At 42.3% G+C, this 20,520-nt stretch overlaps 1 protein-coding gene across 8 annotated transcripts in view; it reads right to left on the reverse strand.

The window, feature by feature from the left end:
• The window catches only part of KCNIP4 (potassium voltage-gated channel interacting protein 4), a 268,060-nt gene that overhangs the window by 2,759 nt on the left and 244,781 nt on the right, over nucleotides 1–20,520 (reverse strand). For 7 of the 8 annotated variants that reach the window (XM_053403584.1, XM_053403586.1, XM_053403589.1 and 4 more), the window contains exons 3-6: nucleotides 12,427–12,496; nucleotides 4,632–4,702; nucleotides 1,524–1,631; nucleotides 49–153 (exon numbers count right to left, since the gene is read on the reverse strand). In XM_053403584.1, the coding sequence (XP_053259559.1) occupies nucleotides 49–153; nucleotides 1,524–1,631; nucleotides 4,632–4,702; nucleotides 12,427–12,496 (354 nt within the window). The remainder of the gene's footprint in view (nucleotides 1–48; nucleotides 154–1,523; nucleotides 1,632–4,631; nucleotides 4,703–12,426; nucleotides 12,497–20,520) is intronic. The other variant, XM_053403583.1, reaches the window with a different exon arrangement.

A 20,520-nucleotide genomic window follows, 5' to 3' on the forward strand; every position in this document is an offset into this window, starting at 1 on the left:
TCTATGACCATCATTTCACCTGATGCTCCCCCCCCAAATCGTACCTACCTGGAAAAACGTTTCCACGTGTTGTCTCGGGGCATCTTCTTTGACAACAGGATAAGTGCATTTCCCCATCATATCATATATAGCTTTCATAATATCCAGCATTTCCTGTTGGGGAGGGAACAAAACATTAAAGTGAGCAGGAAAATATGCAGTGGAAAATGCACAATTGGGAAAAGAGTTGCATTTACAAGACAGAAGCCTTGCTAGCATAGAAGTGAGAAACCTTCCCAAAAATAATGTGCAGGTGTTTCATTTGCAATGATGAAAAAGTAGTTGCATGAACTGCTAGAAACCAACATTTCTTAAGTTGCTGGGTGTTGCAGCTATCCCCAGCTGTCTTTTGCAGTGGAAACACATTTTCCTGTAGAAATGCCATCTCTGGATAAATCAGATGTTTTCATGCCTACAGAAGCATTTTATCTGACCCAGGTAAAGGTAAAGGGACCCCTGACAGTTAGGTCCAGTCACGGATGACTCTGGGGTTGCAGCGCTCATCTTGCTTTACTGGCCGAGGGAGCTGGCATACAGCTTCCGGGTCATGTGGCTAGCATGACTAAGCCGCTTCTGGCAAACTAGAGCAGTGCACGGAAATGCCGTTTACCTTCCCGCAGGAAGTATTGATCTACTTGCACTGCGTGCTTTCAAACTGCTAGGTTGGTAGGAGCAGGGTCCGAGCACACTATTTCCCTTAATATTCCACCTGCATCTTTCAAAAGCAATGTAAGAAATGGCCATCAGGTGGAAGCAGAAGACTGAGATAAACCACATTGTGCCTCTTGTTTCAGGAACCATCATAGCAAACCCCTCCCATTGTTGGAGTGCTGAGTGAATTCCATTTAATGTAAGGAGACTCGGTCTTTATACTTAACAGAGATTCAATTTGCATTGAAAAGAAACACTAAACAAAGTCAAGCAGCTGGTGGGGACAAATCTGATTTAAATTTCATTTCAAATGATTACCTTGGCCAAATCAGACACTTGCTCACTCCCTCATGTAGGTTTGCTGTCCTGCCTGTCCTGTTCTACTGAATTTTCTTCTTCTCTCCCTTGTTTGTGGAGAGAGTTTTCTTTCCGAGTGAGTACTCAAACTTGCAAACGTACACACATGCCGACAGAAATGGAATGACGGCAACTTTAGCACTTGATTTGGCTGTTTGCATAACTTAGCCTGGGTGGGCAGGTGAGTGGTGTGCATGGGGAGGATAGCTTGAGTGCGGAAGCAACCCAAGCAGATGCTTGAAGCAGCAGCATTTGGCAGTGTTATCACGAGATCTCGCACTGGAGCAGAGGTGAGTGAGTCCCAATGTCCTGTATACAAGGGATCCTGTTATTCGCCTCTTAGACTACAGCCATTTGGGATAGCAGGAAGTCCCTAGTCCTGGAATTAATCTACTAAAACGAATAAACAACAGCCCCGTTGCATGCAATTAATGACAAGTGCTTTCAAATTACAGTAAGTGAAATGGTCTCCTCACCTCTTTAGTTATACAACCGTCCTTATTTATATCATACAGATTAAAAGCCCAGTTGAGTTTTTCTTGCACCGTCCCCCGGAGTAAAATTGAAAGGCCCATAACAAAATCCTGAAAGAGAGCAAGATGATGGATTAATAAAAGATCTATTTCCATCTATTTTGCTGTGAGTCCTGCAATGCAGAGATTTGGACTTGGTGACCCTATACTTCTATTATCTCTGTGCGCGTGTGTCTGTGCTTGAGATGCAAAATTTGCCATTGTAACAATGCTGCTTTAAAAAAAATACCTGCAGAAACCAAAACCAAACAAGGTTGTCCTCAAAACCGAATGGCAGTTTTGCCTCCCTCCCTCGCATGGAAGACCCAGAGCATGAAAGCTGACAGTCCAAAGTTAGGGACCAATGGCTAAGTAAAGAATAATAGAATTAGGAATTAAGAGTCTCATGCTCTACAACAAAGCAACTAAGGCTGAGCAGGCAGGACTGGCCTATTGAACATACAGTGAATAACTATTTTATTACAGAGAATTCCTGATAACAACATTATAGAAGTGTAAAAACAGCTGTGAGTCACCCTGGGATTATTTATACTGGAGGGTGGCCCAAAATAGAACAAACAATAAGTGGTACATCCAATTTTGTATGAGAAAGTAGTCTTCTTCTGCACTTGTACGTTAGCCTATGGGCAATAAACTCAATTAATTTAGTAATATAGGAGCTTCATCCCAAGAGGAATAAAAGTAATCTGAAAGTTACTGGGAATTAATTTCTGGTTGGCCACTGTGAGACTAGGATGAAATAGTAGACAAGCATTTGGCCTGATCCAACAAGCCTCCCCTTATCTTTTTATGTAAAGCAAAAGCTACATCAAACAGAGCAAGAAAGTTGAGGTTGTATTTGCTGACCTCGATGTTGATCAATGAGCGATACTCTTGTGGGCTCTGCATATCAGAAAAAAACTCAGGAAAAAGCAAACTCTTTGCCCGACCTCTAACCCCATCTAGCTAATTCATGGCACATCCTGATTTTATTGGCTTAAAACCCCAAGGGAAGAGGCTCCATGAGGCACTACAATCACTGGCAGCCCGGTTAGCACTCGTTGGAATCAAGGATTAGAACCGTCCATCGGACTTACACACAGAGAGAACATTTGCTGAAGCTAAGTGCACGTTGACCTGTGCAAAATGAAAATAACTTTCTTTACATAGCCAGTAACAAAGACCAAGATTGTGAAGGCCTGATGCGTTCCTACATTTTATAAACAATGCAGCAACATCCTAAAGAAAGCCAACAAAAAAATTGCGGCTTTCTTGTGGCTGTTCTGTTGTGATGTGATAGGAAACGAGAAACCTGAATTCCGGCTGGCACTAATAGCTCTGGAAATCGCTCTTTTGGTAAACCTATTTGCTTTCCTCCATGCCTATTCAAACTCGTACTCCTTTCAGAAATCTGCTCTTCATACAACATTGTTCACAAGCACCAAAATACCGTTTGAGCTATAAGGGAGGCGAAAAGATGACCAAAAAACCCCTACTCCTTCATATTTTGCTCCAGACAATAGAAAGGAAGGATCAGCAGACAGGTACACGAAAGATTTAAGGGGATCTGTTCTGAAGCGCTGGTGCCACGAGCCTCTCTCTGGGCTCTGCCACTCTGAGATTAGAAAGAAAAGAGGAAATGTTCCCAAGCTGCAAATGAAGGCATCCGCCATTCTGCTGGCTGGCAGTGCGAGCTTTCCCAAAGCCATTTTGACATGAGAGTTGACGCACAAGCATCTAGAGACAGGACTGGGAATTGCCTGTGATCAAACAAACCTAGCAATAGGTCCCCTATATTTTTGCCCCTGTCTGTTGAAAAGAATGCGTAAGGAACACTTCGACGGAGGAAAAGAGAACCACGGAAAACAAACAGCATCTCTCTCTTTTTCAACAGGGTTAACGCATATTTCACTTGTGTCATCTGAGGAAACCAGACGGGGATTATTTATTCACCCCTAGCAACATAGCAGATTTATATCTGAGCCTAAGAACATTTACTTAGAGATGTACATGCCACTGATGTCAAAACAGCTTACATGTAAGGGACTGAGCTTTTGGGTCACAACCTTAAAGGCTTTATCCAGCATATTGCTTGAAAATACTTTAGGATTCCAAGCCTGGTCACTTCTAGCAGACATTACCCCTATTTTAAAAGAAAAACACTCGTCCTCATGGCAAAAAAAAAATAAATCACTACTAACCTTATTTTAATGTCACATTTAGAATAACATATAGAAACAAGGAATGTATTGGAAGACGAAGGAAGTTGAAGATGAAGAACTGAGCCTGGCAAATTAAAAGATCTCCCTTTTTCACTTCCTTTTCCTTCTTTCTCTAGTTTGATAGGAGAACTCATTTTAACATTTTCATAACTGATATCAATTTGTCAGGGAACCGGGGAATGAAAGTACAGTTATGTACTTAATTCGTTCTGGAGGTCCGTTCTTAACCTGAAACTGTTCTTAACCTGAAGCACCACTTTAGCTAATGGGACCTCCTGCTGCTGCCACACCGCCGGAGCACGATTTCTGTTGTCATCCTGAAGCAAACCCAAGGTAATATTTCTGGGTTAGCGGAGTCTGTAACCTGAAGCGCATGTAACCTGAAGCGTATGTAACCCGAGGTACCACTGTAGGAAGGCTAGATAAATGAGAATTAATGAGAAGTAATATTTTATTGGCTTTTACTATGCTATTAAAACATCTGTTAATATTTGCATATTTAGTAAAATATTGATACAATTATGAGCTTTTACAGTAATTTCTGTTTCTTTCTTGGAGTAAGTCCTACTAAATCCAGATTGCAAGTATAGATACAACACATTCCATTTAAGACCTTTCTGAGCATTTGCGTATCTTATCTTTTTTATACATTTCAGATTCTTTGTTGTTAATGAAACTTTGAAAAGTCATGATACTTCAGAAAACTGAAGTACAGCCCTGTTGAACTCCATGGGAGAGTTCTGAAAAATATGCTGAACTCTCTCAGTGGAATCAAAGGCACTTTAAACTTTGGCTGGATCAGATCCTACCAGAGAAACCAGGTGACAAGAACAGAAATAAACAGCCTTACCTCAAAACTCACACTTCCGTTGTGATCTGTGTCAAATGCGTTGAACAGAAAATGTGCGTATGTTGTGGAATCTGCAATGTAAACAAGGTTGTTCCTTATTAATTGCATTAATAAAGAAACTCAATTCAGCAGCCTTATAAAGAAGAACATTTCTCCCCCAACCAGTGGAATTCAGCGCCAGGCTTTAATACTTTAATTTACTGGGAACATTTAGGGAACTAGTCCATTTACCATACACCAATGCCCCCAACTAATTATTATTTTCCTCTGTTATGAGAATTATAAGGTCTAAGATATAAAATGTCCATGGATGTACCAGGCAAACACATGCATGGATCTATAAACCACATGTCTGAAACAGTACAGGAAAACAGTCCTGAAACAATTTTGACTCTCCCAAATTGACCTCAAATGTTTCTCTGCAAGGAGGAAGGAAATGGAAAAACCATTGTCTCTTTGCTCACAAATCCTGTCTTAAGGGTATATATTTGTGTATGAATAGGGACGCGGGTGGCGCTGTGGGTTAAACCACTGAGCCTAGGACTTGCCGATCAGAAGGTCGGCGGTTCGAATACCCGCGACAGGGTGAGCTCCCATTGCTCGGTCCCTGTCCTGCCAACCTAACAGTTCAAAAGCACGTCAAAGTGCAAGTAAATAAATAGGTACCGCTCTGGCAGGAAGGTAAACGGCGTTTCCGTGTGCTGCTCTGGTTCGCCAGAAGCGGCTTAGTCATGCTGGTCACATGACCAGCTGTACGCCAGCTCCCTTGGCCAATAAAGCGAGATGAGCGCTGCAACCCAGAGTCGGCCACAACTGGACTTAATGGTCAGGGGTCCCTTTACCTTTACCTTTAGGGTGCGCCTGTGACTTGGATTCAGGAACTGAGTATTTACCACCACAAAAGAATGACCAGGATGCCCAGGTAAAAGCAGTCCGTGACCATTATCAGGTATCCTGGCAGACAGGTTTTCTGCTGTAGGTCGCCCCTTCTGTGATGTTTGTATGGTGTTTTGGGGGGTGATCTTGAGCTACAGGCGGGGCAGTTTCAAAAGTCTATATAGGGGCTTGCACACCATTGTTTGGGGTTCCTCTCCTCCCTGAGTCCCTGAGTGGGGGACCCTGTTGAAATAGTTTAATAAAGATCAGGCTTACTAGCTGCTTCGCTTCTCAATATTCTCTAGTTGGCCTCTGTTATTTTCTCCTACCGATAGAGAACCTACATAAGGACTCTATACAGGCCCATAAGGGAAAAGGAGCGGTTTTTCTTATAACACCTCTTTCAATAAATATTAGTCAAAAGTCCTCAGAAAAACAGACCAAGTGGCATGAGCTGTGCTTTGGCTATTATCCAGATACTATCCAGAAATTGTTTATGGATCTGTATTTCTATTTCCACAGAAAATACCCTAGAGATGCACAGATCAAGTCCAAGCACTGGAAGATATGCAAAGATTCATGCATGCATTTAAGCATATGTGAATCTCTAGACTGGTGTTTGTGTCTATTGCTGCGAAGCTAATTTAAGTATCTCAAATTCTGCATTCTCAGAATTCTCAGAATATTTCATAATTCAGTTTGAAAAGGAAGAGGGTAATATTCAGCAAAGTTCACCAAAGCCTTGCTTTTTGTTATGTTCAAGGTTTAAGTAAAGAGTGTTTTCTAAGAACATCTCTTAACTTCCTTTTCTGTAACACATAGTAGCTATAGATAGAATTATTATCACATACTCTTATTCACATTTCTTTAAAGATTCATCACATTTTTTTAATAACAGCTGTCAAAAGATCACTTGTGATTTTGATCACCATCATCATCATTAATGGATGTGGTCCAACCAAAGTGTAGCACTTTATAGGGTGGAAGAAATGCTATAAATAAGTCAGAAACTGAATCGTTATAACAAAAGGGGGGAAAAAGACTACAGAAAATAACAAACTTTTTTTTTTTTTTTTGCTTTCCACCACCATCTGGTGTTGCATGTTTATAACAAACTCAAAACACTCTTTTTTTCACTAACATTCCCAATGAAATCAATGGATGCTGTATAACAGTAATATTAATAATACTGTAAGAGTTTAAAATATTCAGAAATGCACTATATAGAAGATATTATTGACTGTGTTATGGAAAATATGCTATGACAGGAAAAAGAATTTCAGAGAAGAAGAAAGGTTCACAAAGGCCCAAAGGTCCCACAGCTATAAACATTCAGAATTAAACTGAAACCCATCAATCAACAGTATATTTGCACACAATTGTTTTTAAACCTCATAAAAAACTACCGTATGCTGGTGTTATCAGCAACCTTTTGTTTCGTTTTCATTTAAAGTTAATTGATTATCATTTTTATAGGATAGTTGTTAGCTGCCTAGAATTTTTGAATGGAAATAAAGTATTTCCAATGAAACCAATCTTATTTGAATAAAAGGATTTCAATCTTTATTTAGCATGCATATCTAGACTAGTACAGAGGCCCATTTCATTTTCTGAAGACATCTGAAGGCAGCCCTGTTTAGGGAAGTCTTTAACCTTTGAAATTTTATTCTGTTTTTAATCTTCTGTTGGGAGCTGCCAAGAATGGCTGGGGAAACCCAGCCAGATGTGCGGGGTAGAAATAAATAAATCAGTTGTTGTTGTTATTTCTACAATAGCTGGTGTACAGTATATAACATAGCACCATGAGGAATTTTGCTACAGCAAATCATTGCCTCTTCTTCCTTCCTTCCTAATAGAAGCATCTAAGGAGGGGAGTAAAAACAAACTGTAGCAGTCAAACCACCCAATTCCATGTTCTGCCTGTCTTGTGCTGGCCAGAATGGAAGGTGTGCAGGGTTGGCTGAAATGAAAAGAAATATACCAGAACCAGGCCTGGCACAATCCCCACCCCCATGCCACGCCCTGGTGGTTTTTGTTGAGAATGGGAGGGCTGTGGATGCCATGGGCTCAAACTTTCCTCCAATCCATCTGTGTCCCTTTTGCCATTTCCAATGGCAAAGCGAGAACAGTGGAAGGCAAATGGCGGAGGTCCTTTTCAATATGGCTGGCAGGGACCAGAGAGAGGGAGATTTGCAAAATCCTACAGTACCCGGAATATCCTCCTGGGAGCCATAGGATTGCTGTCTTCTAATGGTGATCCTGATTTGTAGGATCCTGAATTAATTAGAATTTTATTCCCTACATAATTACAGTAACCAGTTTGAACACTATTTTCTTCTTTCATTTCTTGCATTTTCCTCTTTATTGGTATGTGGTAATTTAAAAAATAAATAGGAAAACAAGCAATGTGTGCTTTCATCGTGTCATTTCTCAGATCCCAGCCACTGAACAGAATCAAAGGTTTTAAACCACACTCTGCAAAAATCAATAAAGAAGAGTACCAGATTTACAGGACTTTACCTTTAAGACATTTCAGTTAATTCCAGTGGTTTCACAGCCTTCATTCAATAAAATATCCAAGGCAGTGAAGACAATTGTGATTAAACATAAGCCAAAGGTTGTAGTCCTTAAGCTTTTAATTAGAGCTACTTAATGTGATTTCTCTCCCACTAAGTCTGGAATATAAATCAGGACAGAGAGGGGGAGTGTTTCAGGTTTTTCTTTTAAAAAAATTAAATAAGGTTTCTGGTTTTGTACCCAGTAATGATAACTAGCTGCCCAGAGTGGCTGGGGAAACTCAGCCAGATGGGCGGGGTATAAATAATAAATTATTATTATTATTATTATTATTATTATTATTATTATTATTATTATTACTACTACTACTGATACTACTACTACTACAATATATTAGCATTCTGACAGGTGGCAGCAGGAAGCAATAGAGAGTGCTAACATCTTAAGAGACTCAGACCATGCAATATCAGGGGTCCAATAGCTTCATTCTTGGTGCAACACTGGCACATTCACAGCAACTACACATCAGGTCTAATCAGACGTCGGAGGGTAGACTTATTACTTTGGTGGTTGAGAAGGTGGGGCAGGAGTGGTACCTTAAATGTTCACTTTGGTTCAGGTGGTGGGGTGGAATGGTTAAAGTGGTTAAAGCCTATAAGAAAACAAATTACATAAATTTGGAAAGCAAGAGCGTCACGGTCTTACTCAACTGACCTTAGCAGAATGGAAAACCTACACCAGAAACCACCAAGCTGTTTTAACCAGGTTTCTTATTTTTATTTTTGTAATGTCCGTTTTTGAACACACACACACACACACATTGCTGTGGGTGTTTTGAACAATGGGAGGCACCTACTTTTTAACATCCAGATAAAATATCCAGAACTGTTGTTGTTGACAATTAAAGCTGACTTCCATTAGCTCCACAAAATTCTGCCCGTCTTGCTAGGAAGCTGTCTTATACCAAGTTAGGCCACTGGCTCGTCTAGCTGAGTAGTGCTGACATGAACGGGGATTATTTATTATTGCTATTATTTATTGCATTTATATCCTACTTGTTTTCCTTCTAAGGAGATCAAGGTGGCGCACATGGTCCCCCCCTCCCCATTTAACCCCCACAACAACCCTGTAAGGTGGGTTAGGCTGAGAGGTAGTGAATGGCCCAAGGTCACCCAGTGAGCTTCATGTCAAGTGGGGATTTGAACCCTGATCTCCCAGGGTCATGTCCGACAGACACTCTAACCACTGCACCACGCTGGCCCTCCATGAGATTCTTCTCTGGGATTTCAGACAGGGGACATTCCCAGAGTCCCTTGGAGATGCTCAGCAGTGGGCAAAAGATTCCTGCATTGCAGAGGGTTGGACTAGATGTCCATTGTGGTTCCTTCCAACTCTTAAGATTCCATGAACACTGGGACACACGAGACACAAATCCGCCTGCATCCAAAGCAGATGTTGGACCACCAAGCTATGGTTCTCCCCCTTGTGCCTTTTCCCCCGACATGAGAAAGTGAATGGATGGCATTTTTCAAGTGGAAAGATCTGGTGAAGAACGGCTTAAGAGCACGAGATTGTGGGCAACTCCTATTCACTTCAACGGGACTTGCCCAAGAGAAATCCCCACTGGATTGCTCTTAAAGAACGGCGAGTGAAAACACAATTATACCCTGGCCATGTAGCTGATTGTTATGTACTGAAGTTCTCACCCTGGGCCAGCAGGGGGATACTGTAGATAGTTATGCAAATAAGGGATCAAAAGTGACGTTCCGTGATTGGATAGTTTTAGAAAATTGTTACAGTTATGTTGCACTGGAGCTCTATATAAGCAGGCTGACTGAACCCTTCAGTTCTGTTCTGGCTTGTGAATAAACAAGAGCTGTTTGAAGAATCGCTGTGTCGTCTGATATGTTCACCCACAACTTAACACTGTAAAATATACAAAGGGGGAAAACGTTGAAGACAGAGAAGCTGTAATAAATGCTAGAAGAAAATATTGAGTAACGAGAGGGAAAAGAATACTAAGTGGGGGATTGCATATGACCCACACTATACTCAAATGTATAAGATCTGGAAATTACCAGTGACAAATGCCCAGTTTTGTTGAGAGAAAGAAAGCAGCAGGCCTAGCATAACAAAGGAAAACCCATAGAGATAATTGGGGAATCACAAATCCACACCAGCTTTAGGCTTTGACTCACTGTTCAACTGCCGCCTACATTTCCTTCTGCACTCACAAATGTAAGATACTGTAGGAGGGGAATAATCGTGAACATACATGCACATATAGAGCTTATAAAGAATTATCTACTGTGTTCCAAGTTCTCATGAACTCGCAGCAATTTCGCAAGAGGGTGGGCCCTCTTAAATCTCCAACTTTTATTTTCACAATTAAAGACTCTTCATCAGTTAGAACACTTGGAACAGGCAAGCTTAAACTCTTCAATGAGAACCTAGGGCTTTATTTTAGATTTTGGAGATTAGGGCGACAAAGAGATTTCAGTAGAGGGAGCACGGCAAGGTTCTAAGGCCAGCTCTTGAATGGATTCAAATTAAATTGCAAGAACAGCAAAGGAAAAAACCCCTATGCAAATGTTAAGAGCACTTGTAGCTAATTTCTTTTTCTATGCTTCATTATATGTGTAGCAATGTAATTAAGATATTCACAAGCAAACATATGACAGACTCCAGATGGCCCTGACGGCTACCCACCTCAGTCATTTAACAGAGAACGAAAGTCTTCAAGGAGACTTGGAGGAATGCTAATGGGCCTTTCTTAAAGACACTTCAGGGCTAAATAATATTTTGACTTTTTGGATATTGTTTGAATAAAAAAATGGAGCCTCATTGCTGCATGCTACAGCCTTGTAGAGTGAATACAGTCGTACCTTGGATCCTGAATGATGCCTTGCCAGTCGAACGTTTTGGCTCCCGAATGCCGGAAACCCAGAAGTGAGTGTTCTGGTTTGCGAACATTTTTGGAACCAGGATGTCCGACGGGGCTTCAGTGGCTTCCGATTAGCTGCAGGAGGTTCCTGCAGCCAATCAAAAGCCGCGCTTTGGTTTCCAAGCATTTTGGAAGTCGAACGGACTTCCAGAACAGATTCCGTTTGACTTCCGAGGAATGACTGCATTCCAAAGTTGTAGCTAAGAAGCCCCTCTGATAAAGTGTTTTTCACTTGAGCGGACATAGAGTGCTCTGCAGATCTGCCTGCTTACTTGCTTTAATATTAAGATACTGGGAATTTAACAGAGAAGAGAAATGAATGAATGATGGATATCTGCATATCTTGTTGACTTTTAATCCAGCCTTACTTTTAACTTTTTAAAAATCCATTCTACTTTATTTACAGGAGTGCCTGGCGTGCTCCAGTTCATGGGGTCACGAAGAGTCGGACACGACTAAACGACTAAACAACAACAACACTTTATTACTATCCAAGAGACCATATCTTTATAATATTTGTCCCTTGTCTAAGTCTGGGATGGGGAACTGGATCTGGGTGGTGGGCCAAGTCTTGATCTCCCCCACCCTGTGGTAATCACATGGTTAAAGGTAAAGGACCCCTGGACGGTTAAGTCCAGTCAAAGGCGACTATGGGGTTGTGGCACTCATCTCGCTTTCAGGCCGAGGGAGCTGGTGTTTGTCCACAGACAGCTTTCCAGGTCATGTGGTCAGTAGGACTAAACCGCTTCTGGCACAACGGAACACTGTGACGGAAACCAGAGCGCATGGAAACACCGTTTACCTTCTACTTGCACTGGCATGCTTTCGAACTGCTAGGTTGGCATGAGCTGGGACAGAGCAATGGGAACTCACCCCGTTGTGGAGATTCAAACCGCCAACCTTCTGATCAGCAAGCCCAAGAGGCTCAGTGGTTTAGACAACACCATGACATCAGGTGGGCTTTTTGGCCATGTGCTTGCAGAGCCCATTTCAAAGAGCTCCACAAGATAGAAAGGGGCTTAGCAAGACCTGACAATGAGCCCCTTTGAAGTGCTTTGCACGGGGGCTTTTCTGCTGCAGTTTCCCCAAAGCTCAGTACTGAGTTTTGCAAGACCCTACCCACATGGGCTCCTTTGGGACCTCAAGGCTTTTTTAGTAAACAGGGCGACAGGGAATATATGAATTTAACTATTGCTTTTGTTACTTGTCCAGAGCCTTTGGGATGGAGCGAGCTGTACATCTAAGCAAACAAATTGCAGATTGTGTGCTTTTATAAATAGATATTGCTAGTAGGTATTTCCACTCTTTAATTAAAACCCCGAAGTACTTCTGTCCACCCATTAAGTAGTATAAAAGGCTTAATTAACTAGAACAACAACCTGTTTAGGCCAAATTTCAAAGCAATTATGGCAATTGGTTGTGCATGCAAACAAGACTAATTATGCGCAGAGTACTCACCTCCCTGTGGGAAGAACTGAGAGTAAATCTCTTTGAAGGTCTCTTCATTAACAATCCCACTGGGACATTCCTAAGAAAAGTGGCAAGGAATGCATATGAATAACATGCCCATGTACAAATTGTACAAGAGACTGCAAACAGCGAGGATTTTACCACTACCAAACAGAGATTTCGAAAACTACTTTACAAAACTTCTTTTCTGCTAAAGGGGCCAAAGCCTGTACAAACTATTTCTCCAGGAGCAGGGAAGTTCACATACGAGCTCCCCCATCTCCTAGCAGGGATATTTACTGCAAGGAGAAATGTGAGTAGCATTGTTAGATTCCTGACACGTTCTACGCTGTTCGCATTAAAAGAAGTTGAGCTGATATCTGCAGTGATCAGTGTGATCTGATTCAAAGAGGAACTAGATTCAAAGAGGAACTATCCTGATTCAAAGAGGAACTAGAAAGATAATTTGCTGAGCAAAGTGAGGCTATTGGAAGAACTGGCATCGGTCAGGGGGATACCATTATGTTTCAACCCCACCTTGATCTCTGCGCCCATTTACAAAAGATGTACAGTGCACCAAACTATAATACAGTAGTGCCTTGGTTCTCGAACTTAATCCGTTCCGGAAGTCCGTTCCAAAACCAAAACATTCCAAAACCAAGGTGCGCTTTCCCACAGAAAGTAATGCAAAACGGATTACAGTAATCCGTTCCAGGCTGTTGAAAAATGCTTCTCCCCACCACCCCAATCAGCGTGATCTCTCTAAAAAGGGAAGCACAACACTAAAAACGGAAGCTCAGGACACGTTCGACATCCAAAAAATAATTCAAGAACCGGAACGCTCGCTTCTGGGTTTGCGACATTCGGGTTCTAAGTTGTTTGTGAACTAGGCTGTTTGAGAACCAAGGTACCACTGTATCTGCTTTTATAACTGAGATTTTAGAACAAAGGTTGTTGAGCATATTTAGGATGCAATTCTACATATCAAGTTTGTAGTGAGGCTTGAGGCTTTCTCTCTCTCTCTCTCTCTCTCTCACACACACACACCTGTTTTCAAGAAGACCAAAAATATGTAGAACATGCCTTCTTTGTGATCAGGTCAGGTGCCTGAGGGTGTTGTGAGACCTGGCTCTGTTTTTGAGGGGCGAGTAGGGTTGGTGGCCAAGAAGAGAAACTAAAGGTGATACCAAGGTTCTCAGGAAATGGGTTGTGGAAATCATTTTCTTGGTAAACAAACTACTGCTTTGATTGGCTGAGAGATGAAAGGCACAAGTGTTTTCTAGATAAGGTTGCTAGAGAGAAAGCGAAGAAGGGGAGATGTTTCTGTTTGTTTAGCTATGGCTATCAAAAGCAGGGGACGCGGGTGGCGCTGTGGGTAAAACCTCAGTGCCTAGGGCTTGCCGATCGCATGGTTGGCGGTTCGAATCCCTGCGGCGGGGTGAGCTCCCGTCTTCGGTCCCAGCTCCTGCCCACCTAGCAGTGGGCAAGTAGATAAATAGGTACGGCTTTATAGCGGGAAGGTAAACGGCGTTTCCGTGTGCTGCGCTGGTGCCGGCTCGCCAGAGCAGCTTCGCCACGCTGGCCACGTGACCCAGAAGTGTCTCCGGACAGCGCTGGCCCCCGGCCTCTTAAGTGAGATGGGCGCACAACCCTAGAGTCGGACACGACTGGCCGGTACGGGCAGAAGGGAAGTCCAGACTCACCCTCAAGATATGACTTCATCAGACATAATGAAAATAGCGCCCAATGTGCCTTAAAAGAGAAATAACTTCCCAACTGAAGCTGTACCTGAACAATGGGGGGGAGGCAGCTTAGATACACATTCCTATATATCAAAACCCTACGTACTCCTTGGTCCTAAATGGGTAAACTGTGCCCCTGCAGGACCAGGTGCGCAGCCTGGGAGTCATTTTGGACTCTCAGCTGTCCATGGAGGCCCAGGTCAATTCTGTATCCAGGGCAGCTGTTGACCAGCTACATCTGGTACGAAGGCTGAGACCCTACCTGTCCGTGGAATGTCTCGCCAGAGTGGTGCATGCTCTAGTTATCTCCCGCTTGGACTACTGCAATGCTGCTTTTGAAGGTGACTCAGAAACTACAACTCATCCAGATTGCAGCAGCTAGGCAGGTGATTGGGAGTGGCTGCTGGGACCACACAACACTGGTCCTAAAGGATCTACCCTAGCCTTGAGTGCATTTCTGAGCGCGATTCAAAGTGTTGGTGCTGACCTTTAAAGCCCTAAACGGCCTTGGCCCAGTATACCTGAAGGAGCATCTCCATCCCCATCATTCACCTGAGTTCCAACTCTGAGGCCCTTCTGGCGGTTCCCTCTCTGCGAGAAGTGAGGTTACAGGGAACCAGGCAGAAGGCCTTCTCAGCAGTGGCACCTGCCCTGTGGAACGCCCTCCTATCAGATGTCAAGGAGATAAAGAATTGCATAACTTTTAGAAGACATCTGAAGGCAGCCCTGTTCAGGGAAGTTTTTTGTGGCTGGTGCTTTTAATATTTTGTTGGGAGCCTCCCAGAGTGGCTGGGGCAACCCAGTCAGATGGGTGGCATATAAATGAAATAATAATACTTATTGTTATTGTTATTATAAAATGAAATCCTCCATCAGGTGTGTTGAAATTTGAACCCCTCAGACAGCGCTGGACCCCCTAGAGAAAGTTATGACTTCAGGCATGAGAGTTCAGGTACAAGAGCATTTCACCATGCAGGGCTTTCAAAATATTCTCTTTAGTTACATACTCTGCCATTTATAAAGTACCCATACGTCATTATTACATGTTATTTCACCAGCTAGTAATAGAAGGGGTATAAGGAATGTTCGTTACCAAAGTTTGGACCAAGAAGCTGCAGGAAAGCCCTCACAAAATGGCTGGCTTAGGGGTTCATGCTTCTAACTTCCTTTCTGTCATGAACAGGAAAAGCTGCCGTTTTAAAAATTCCACACACAAAATGCTACTATTTACAATGGTCTGTAATAAAACTTAAAGTTCTGCTTTCTAGTGGGAGTTTCAGCATTCTTAGACACAAGAGGGCAGCAATGTGCTCAATAACAACAACAACAAAACCAAGTCCATTGTATAGTATTTCAGCATCCTATCACAGCACCACAATATCCGTAAGCAACCATATGATTAATTATGTGGAAGGGGAATAATAAAAATGATCTTTTAAGTTTCTTAGCTTCTCGAGTAATTTATCGGATTTGAAAAGTGCAATGAGTTTCATCATGCAAGTCCTCTAGCTATGGGTCGGTGTCTTAAGGGTGTTTTGAACATGACTGCCACTTGGAGATCAACTAGAGGGCAGATTTATCGCAGTCCAAGTGTTACACCAACAATACATTAATTTCCTGAAGCGGCTAAATATAGCAGTTTTATTTTCGGAATAGCCAATCCTCAGTAGGCTTGCTCAGACATACTGTTCTTTTCCAATTCAGCACCCTTTTGCTATGCGTATGTTTCAGTTTCCAATATTCTGCCAACATTTCTTGGTCACAAAAAGAAGCCATGGCAGCGCTACACAGATAGGAGCTGGCTTGATTCTTCGCAGCTCCCACTCAGTCCAATAAACCAAAGGTCCAGTTCACATATCATGATAAAGGTAAAGGGACCCCTGACCATTAGGTCCAGTCGTGGCCAACTCTGGGGTTGCGGCGCTCATCTCGCTTTATTGGCCGAGGGAGCCGGCGTACAGCTTCTGGGTCATGTGGCCAACCAGAGCAGCGCACGGAAACGCCGTTTACCTTCCCGCCGAAGCAGTACCTATTTATCTACTTGCACTTTGATGTGCTTTCGAACTGCTAGGTTAGCAGGAGCAGGGACTGAGCAACGGGAGCTCACCCCGTCGCAGGGATTCGAACCGCCGACCTTCTGATCAGCAAGTCCTAGGCTCTGTGGTTTAACCCACAGCGATAAGTCACTGCTAATAGTTTGTTGCATGTGAAGACCCTCAAACCCCCTCCCAAATAAATCACGCAGGAAACCGAATATTTGTTTAAGATATTTGGTGTTAATTTGGCCACAACTTTATTGATCACAGCATGTGAGTGGTTGCTTAGGCATTGGTTCGGACTACCTGAACCTGCACCCGCAGGAACAGGACTGACAACTGGAACCTCCAGAGGTCAGTAAGGGAAAACATACTGGGGGAGCACAGTGGTGGATTTCCGCCTCTTAGTTCACCCCAGATGCTCCTAGGAACTCTGGCATGGCCCTACCCCTGAGAGGGGATCGGACAGAGCAAATCGAGCCCCTGGATTCCTTTAATGGAATTCCCTAGCAGCAGCAACAACAAATGAGGGGCAGGCACAGCCAATCCATAATCCCCTCCACCAAAGAATGAACAAAGTTCATGACGATTACAAAGTTGTGATGATTTGCTACACGGTTGGCAAAAACCAAATGGCACCAGCCACTGCGATATATTTTAATGACAGTGGCATATGAGTGTTTAAAATAAAATAATTAGCTAGGATTTTGTAAGTGCAGAAACGAAAGGAAGATGAGGTTCCAATCAATGAAGAATGGATAAGTAAGATAACAGGCCTTGCAAAACTGGCAAAATTAACAGCAAAATGAAGAGAATCCAATGACGACTGTTTTATGGAAGAATGGATGCCTTTTTCAGTCTATTCAAAGAAATATTTAGTACAATGAATTCGCGAGCAGGATTTGAGCTGTGAGCAACAACAAAAGTGATTCAATTATAATATTGTGGTTATGATTTGATAACTGGAAGATAGGGTTCAGCAGAAGGGGTGCACCCCTTCCGGAGCTGTTACTTGCTGTGCGATATTAGCATGAAATTGCAAGCAGATTTTTTGAACTTTGTTGTGTTTATCTTCTTGATATTTCATATAACTAGATGATTCTGACAATAACTTCAATAGTCAGAGGTTCTCGCCTCTGAGGTCACCAAGTAGATTGTGTAGAAATAGGAACTGGGGTCACAAAGATAATAATAAAAACCAGTTTGGAAAAAAATGTCTTAGCTGCTTTAATGAAAAGAAAAAGAAAAGAATCGGGCTTTTTTCTTCAGGAAAAACTTTAGCCACTTCATTACAGCTAAGAATATTGCTTCTACTCACAGTCTCTGTTATGGGATCATGACCTTCCAGGACAAGATAGGATTTCATTTTTTAAAAATGGAAACTTAACAGTAAAAGAAGATGAAAGAGAATCTACTTTAAAAAAATAGTTTGCCCAGAGCAAACTTATTATTTTGCTAGGTTCCAGCCAATTTGACCACTCAAACTCTGTATTTCCTCAAATGCTTAATCATTAACTCCTATTACACTAGAGATGACACAAAGTTTAAAATCATAGAATCATAGAGTTGGAAGAGACCACAAGGGCCATCGAGTCCAACCCCCTGCCAAGCAGGAAACACCATCAGAGCACTCCTGACATATGGTTGTCAAGCCTCTGCTTAAAGACCTCCAAAGAAGGAGACTCCACCACACTCCTTGGCGGCAAATTCCACTGTTGAACAGCTCTTACTGTCAGGAAGTTCTTCCTAATGTTTAGGTGGAATCTTCTTTCTTGTAGTTTGGATCCATTGCTCCGTGTCCGCTTCTCTGGAGCAGCAGAAAACAACCTTTCTCCCTCCTCTGTGTGACATCCTTTTATATATTTGAACATGGCTATCATATCACCCCTTAACCTCCTCTTCTCCAGGCTAAACATGCCCAGCTCCCTTAGCCGTTCCTCATAAGGCATCGTTTCCAGGCCTTTGACCATTTTGGTTGCCCTCCTCTGGACACGTTCCAGTTTGTCAGTGTCCTTCTTGAACTGTGGCGCCCAGAACTGGACACAGTACTCCAGGTGAGGTCTGACCAGAGCAGAATACAGTGGCACTATTACTTCCCTTGATCTAGATGCTATACTCCTATTGATGAAAGAACCCTCGTTTTAAATGCTATGTTCTGCACGCTGATGGGCATCAAAGGTTTAGAGAACTTTGAAGAAGTGTCAAAAGTAGTGTTATCAACCTACTGAATATTTAGTTGATAAATAAGCAGCCTTTTTAACTGACCGATTAGATTTAAATAAATTTGCATGATAAATTCACACAAATCCTCCATTTGGTAATATTTTTGTTAGATTATTTTTATTTATTTTTAAAAGTTGCAGAAAAGGAAAAGCCACATTGAACAGTGGTCCCCCCCCACTACCATCGATTACTAAAGCACATCGGCATCAAAAGAGCTTCATAAAAATAGCTCAATGGGACTTTATTTCTCAGTCTCGGCGACTATAACTTAATTGGCTCCAGCGAGACCATAGCGGGAGCAATCCCTGAGGAAGCAGAATATTCCAAACAGGCCCCCTTCCCCTGCTAAACCTCCCATTTCCTCACATGGTAGCCAATAGGCTATGGTTTATGGCCACAATACCATCCTACCATCATTTGTAACTCAAGAGTATGATTAACGTAAAATTAAAGTTTGCAGTTGATAAAATTAATTTTTTCAGCTTTGGTATCGTGGACTTGCGGGGGTCAGTAATTGCCCGCTATTGGTGTGAGGCATTTTTTTTTAAAGGAAAAAAATATATTAATGATTTAAATTGGCTCGTACAAACCCAGGGGCTTGGTTTTTTTCCAGACCTGTTAATTTCAGCCTGCAGAGTGCATTGCAAGTGGTCATTCTGATTAACTACCAAATCTCCTTAATTATAGTATTTGGTTTGCTTAAAGAAAAATGTGCACTCATCTCAGCAATTATAATATAATTTTAACAGCAATCGTTTCCCTCAAAGTCTGAACTGGAAAAGGCTTGTGGAGGAAAATGAAGATTGATTATTTTATGAGTTGAAATCTTTTGCTAATTTGCATGAATGCTGTGAGCCCCAATCCATTATGTGTCAAGCACCCTGACACCCTCAGATCACAAGTTATAAATGTTCCAAATTATTCTGTTATTAGGAGGTAGTGTTGAGTCACTTTCCTTAGAGCTCCTGCTCTAAGACCCAAATTAATGCATTTTCATTGATATCCCCAAGTATGTGCAATAATGTGGTTATGAAGAGGTAAGACCTATCATGATGGATTTTCTCCAACTTTCCCTAATTACCTGTGCTTGATTCAATTACGCTGCATGCCATAATTATTATTTTTTAAAAACCTATCTGCTGTTATCAGGTGGGAGAGGTTAGATAGCTATTCATTTAATACCCTGACAGCTTAAAGGGAATTATTTCTTGCATTCTTATTAGTCAAACAGTGGATCTTATTCTGATTGCCCCAGCTAAAAAGCTTGCTACCTTTGCTGTCACCTGCTCATCTTGATCTGCCAAGAGAAAGGAGCACTGGGGCAGTGTCTGGGCAACCCGGAATGGACAATAAAAGAGGGGTGATAATCTCATTCCTCAAGTCTTTATAAATAGTGCAAGCCAAAAGGGCATGCGCCACCGATTCGGTACTGCCATCTCCACAGGGACATAAGTGTTTTTCGTGTGGGATCTGTTGGAATCATCCCTCAAGTACAGCCGAGGGCAACACGTTCAATCTTGCGAGAGTAAAAGCACACCTATATTTTAGAATTGCTAGGTTATGCAAATAGGGTGCCAGAGAGTCGAAATGAGAAGGAGGGAAATATTCATACCATGGGCAAAATTTCCTTATTGTGGCCAAGTTGTTCTGACGCTCAACATCATTTAGGCGCTGACAAATTAGACTGTTTGCTTTACTAAAACCCAAGGTTGCAGGTTCGATCACTGTATGATCCTCGGGATCTCTTCCAACTTTACAGCTCTACGATTCGTGCAGGCATCTGGCTGGCCGCTCTGAGAAAATTGCTTGAGAAAATGTGGAAAAGAAACTAAAAGTATTCATTTTGTTTTAGTAATCAAGCCCGTAACACTGAGCATTCTCAAAGGACCCTCAGGGTGAGAAGTACAAATATCACACCATGCCGTTCTGGAGCACACAACTTGTTTCATTTCTCATAAACTATGCCAGTCCTCAAGAGATCCCCAGAAGGCCAAATTTGTTCACTTGTCAGCAAATGTCTAATGAGATCAGAACTTTGCAGCTACAATGAAGCTACAGGCCTTCAGGCTGTTCTTCTGACCCAGACATAATTGCAGTCTTTG

The sequence above is a fragment of the Podarcis raffonei genome, chromosome 9, assembly GCF_027172205.1.
Source record: "Podarcis raffonei isolate rPodRaf1 chromosome 9, rPodRaf1.pri, whole genome shotgun sequence".
NCBI lineage: Eukaryota > Metazoa > Chordata > Lepidosauria > Squamata > Lacertidae > Podarcis > Podarcis raffonei.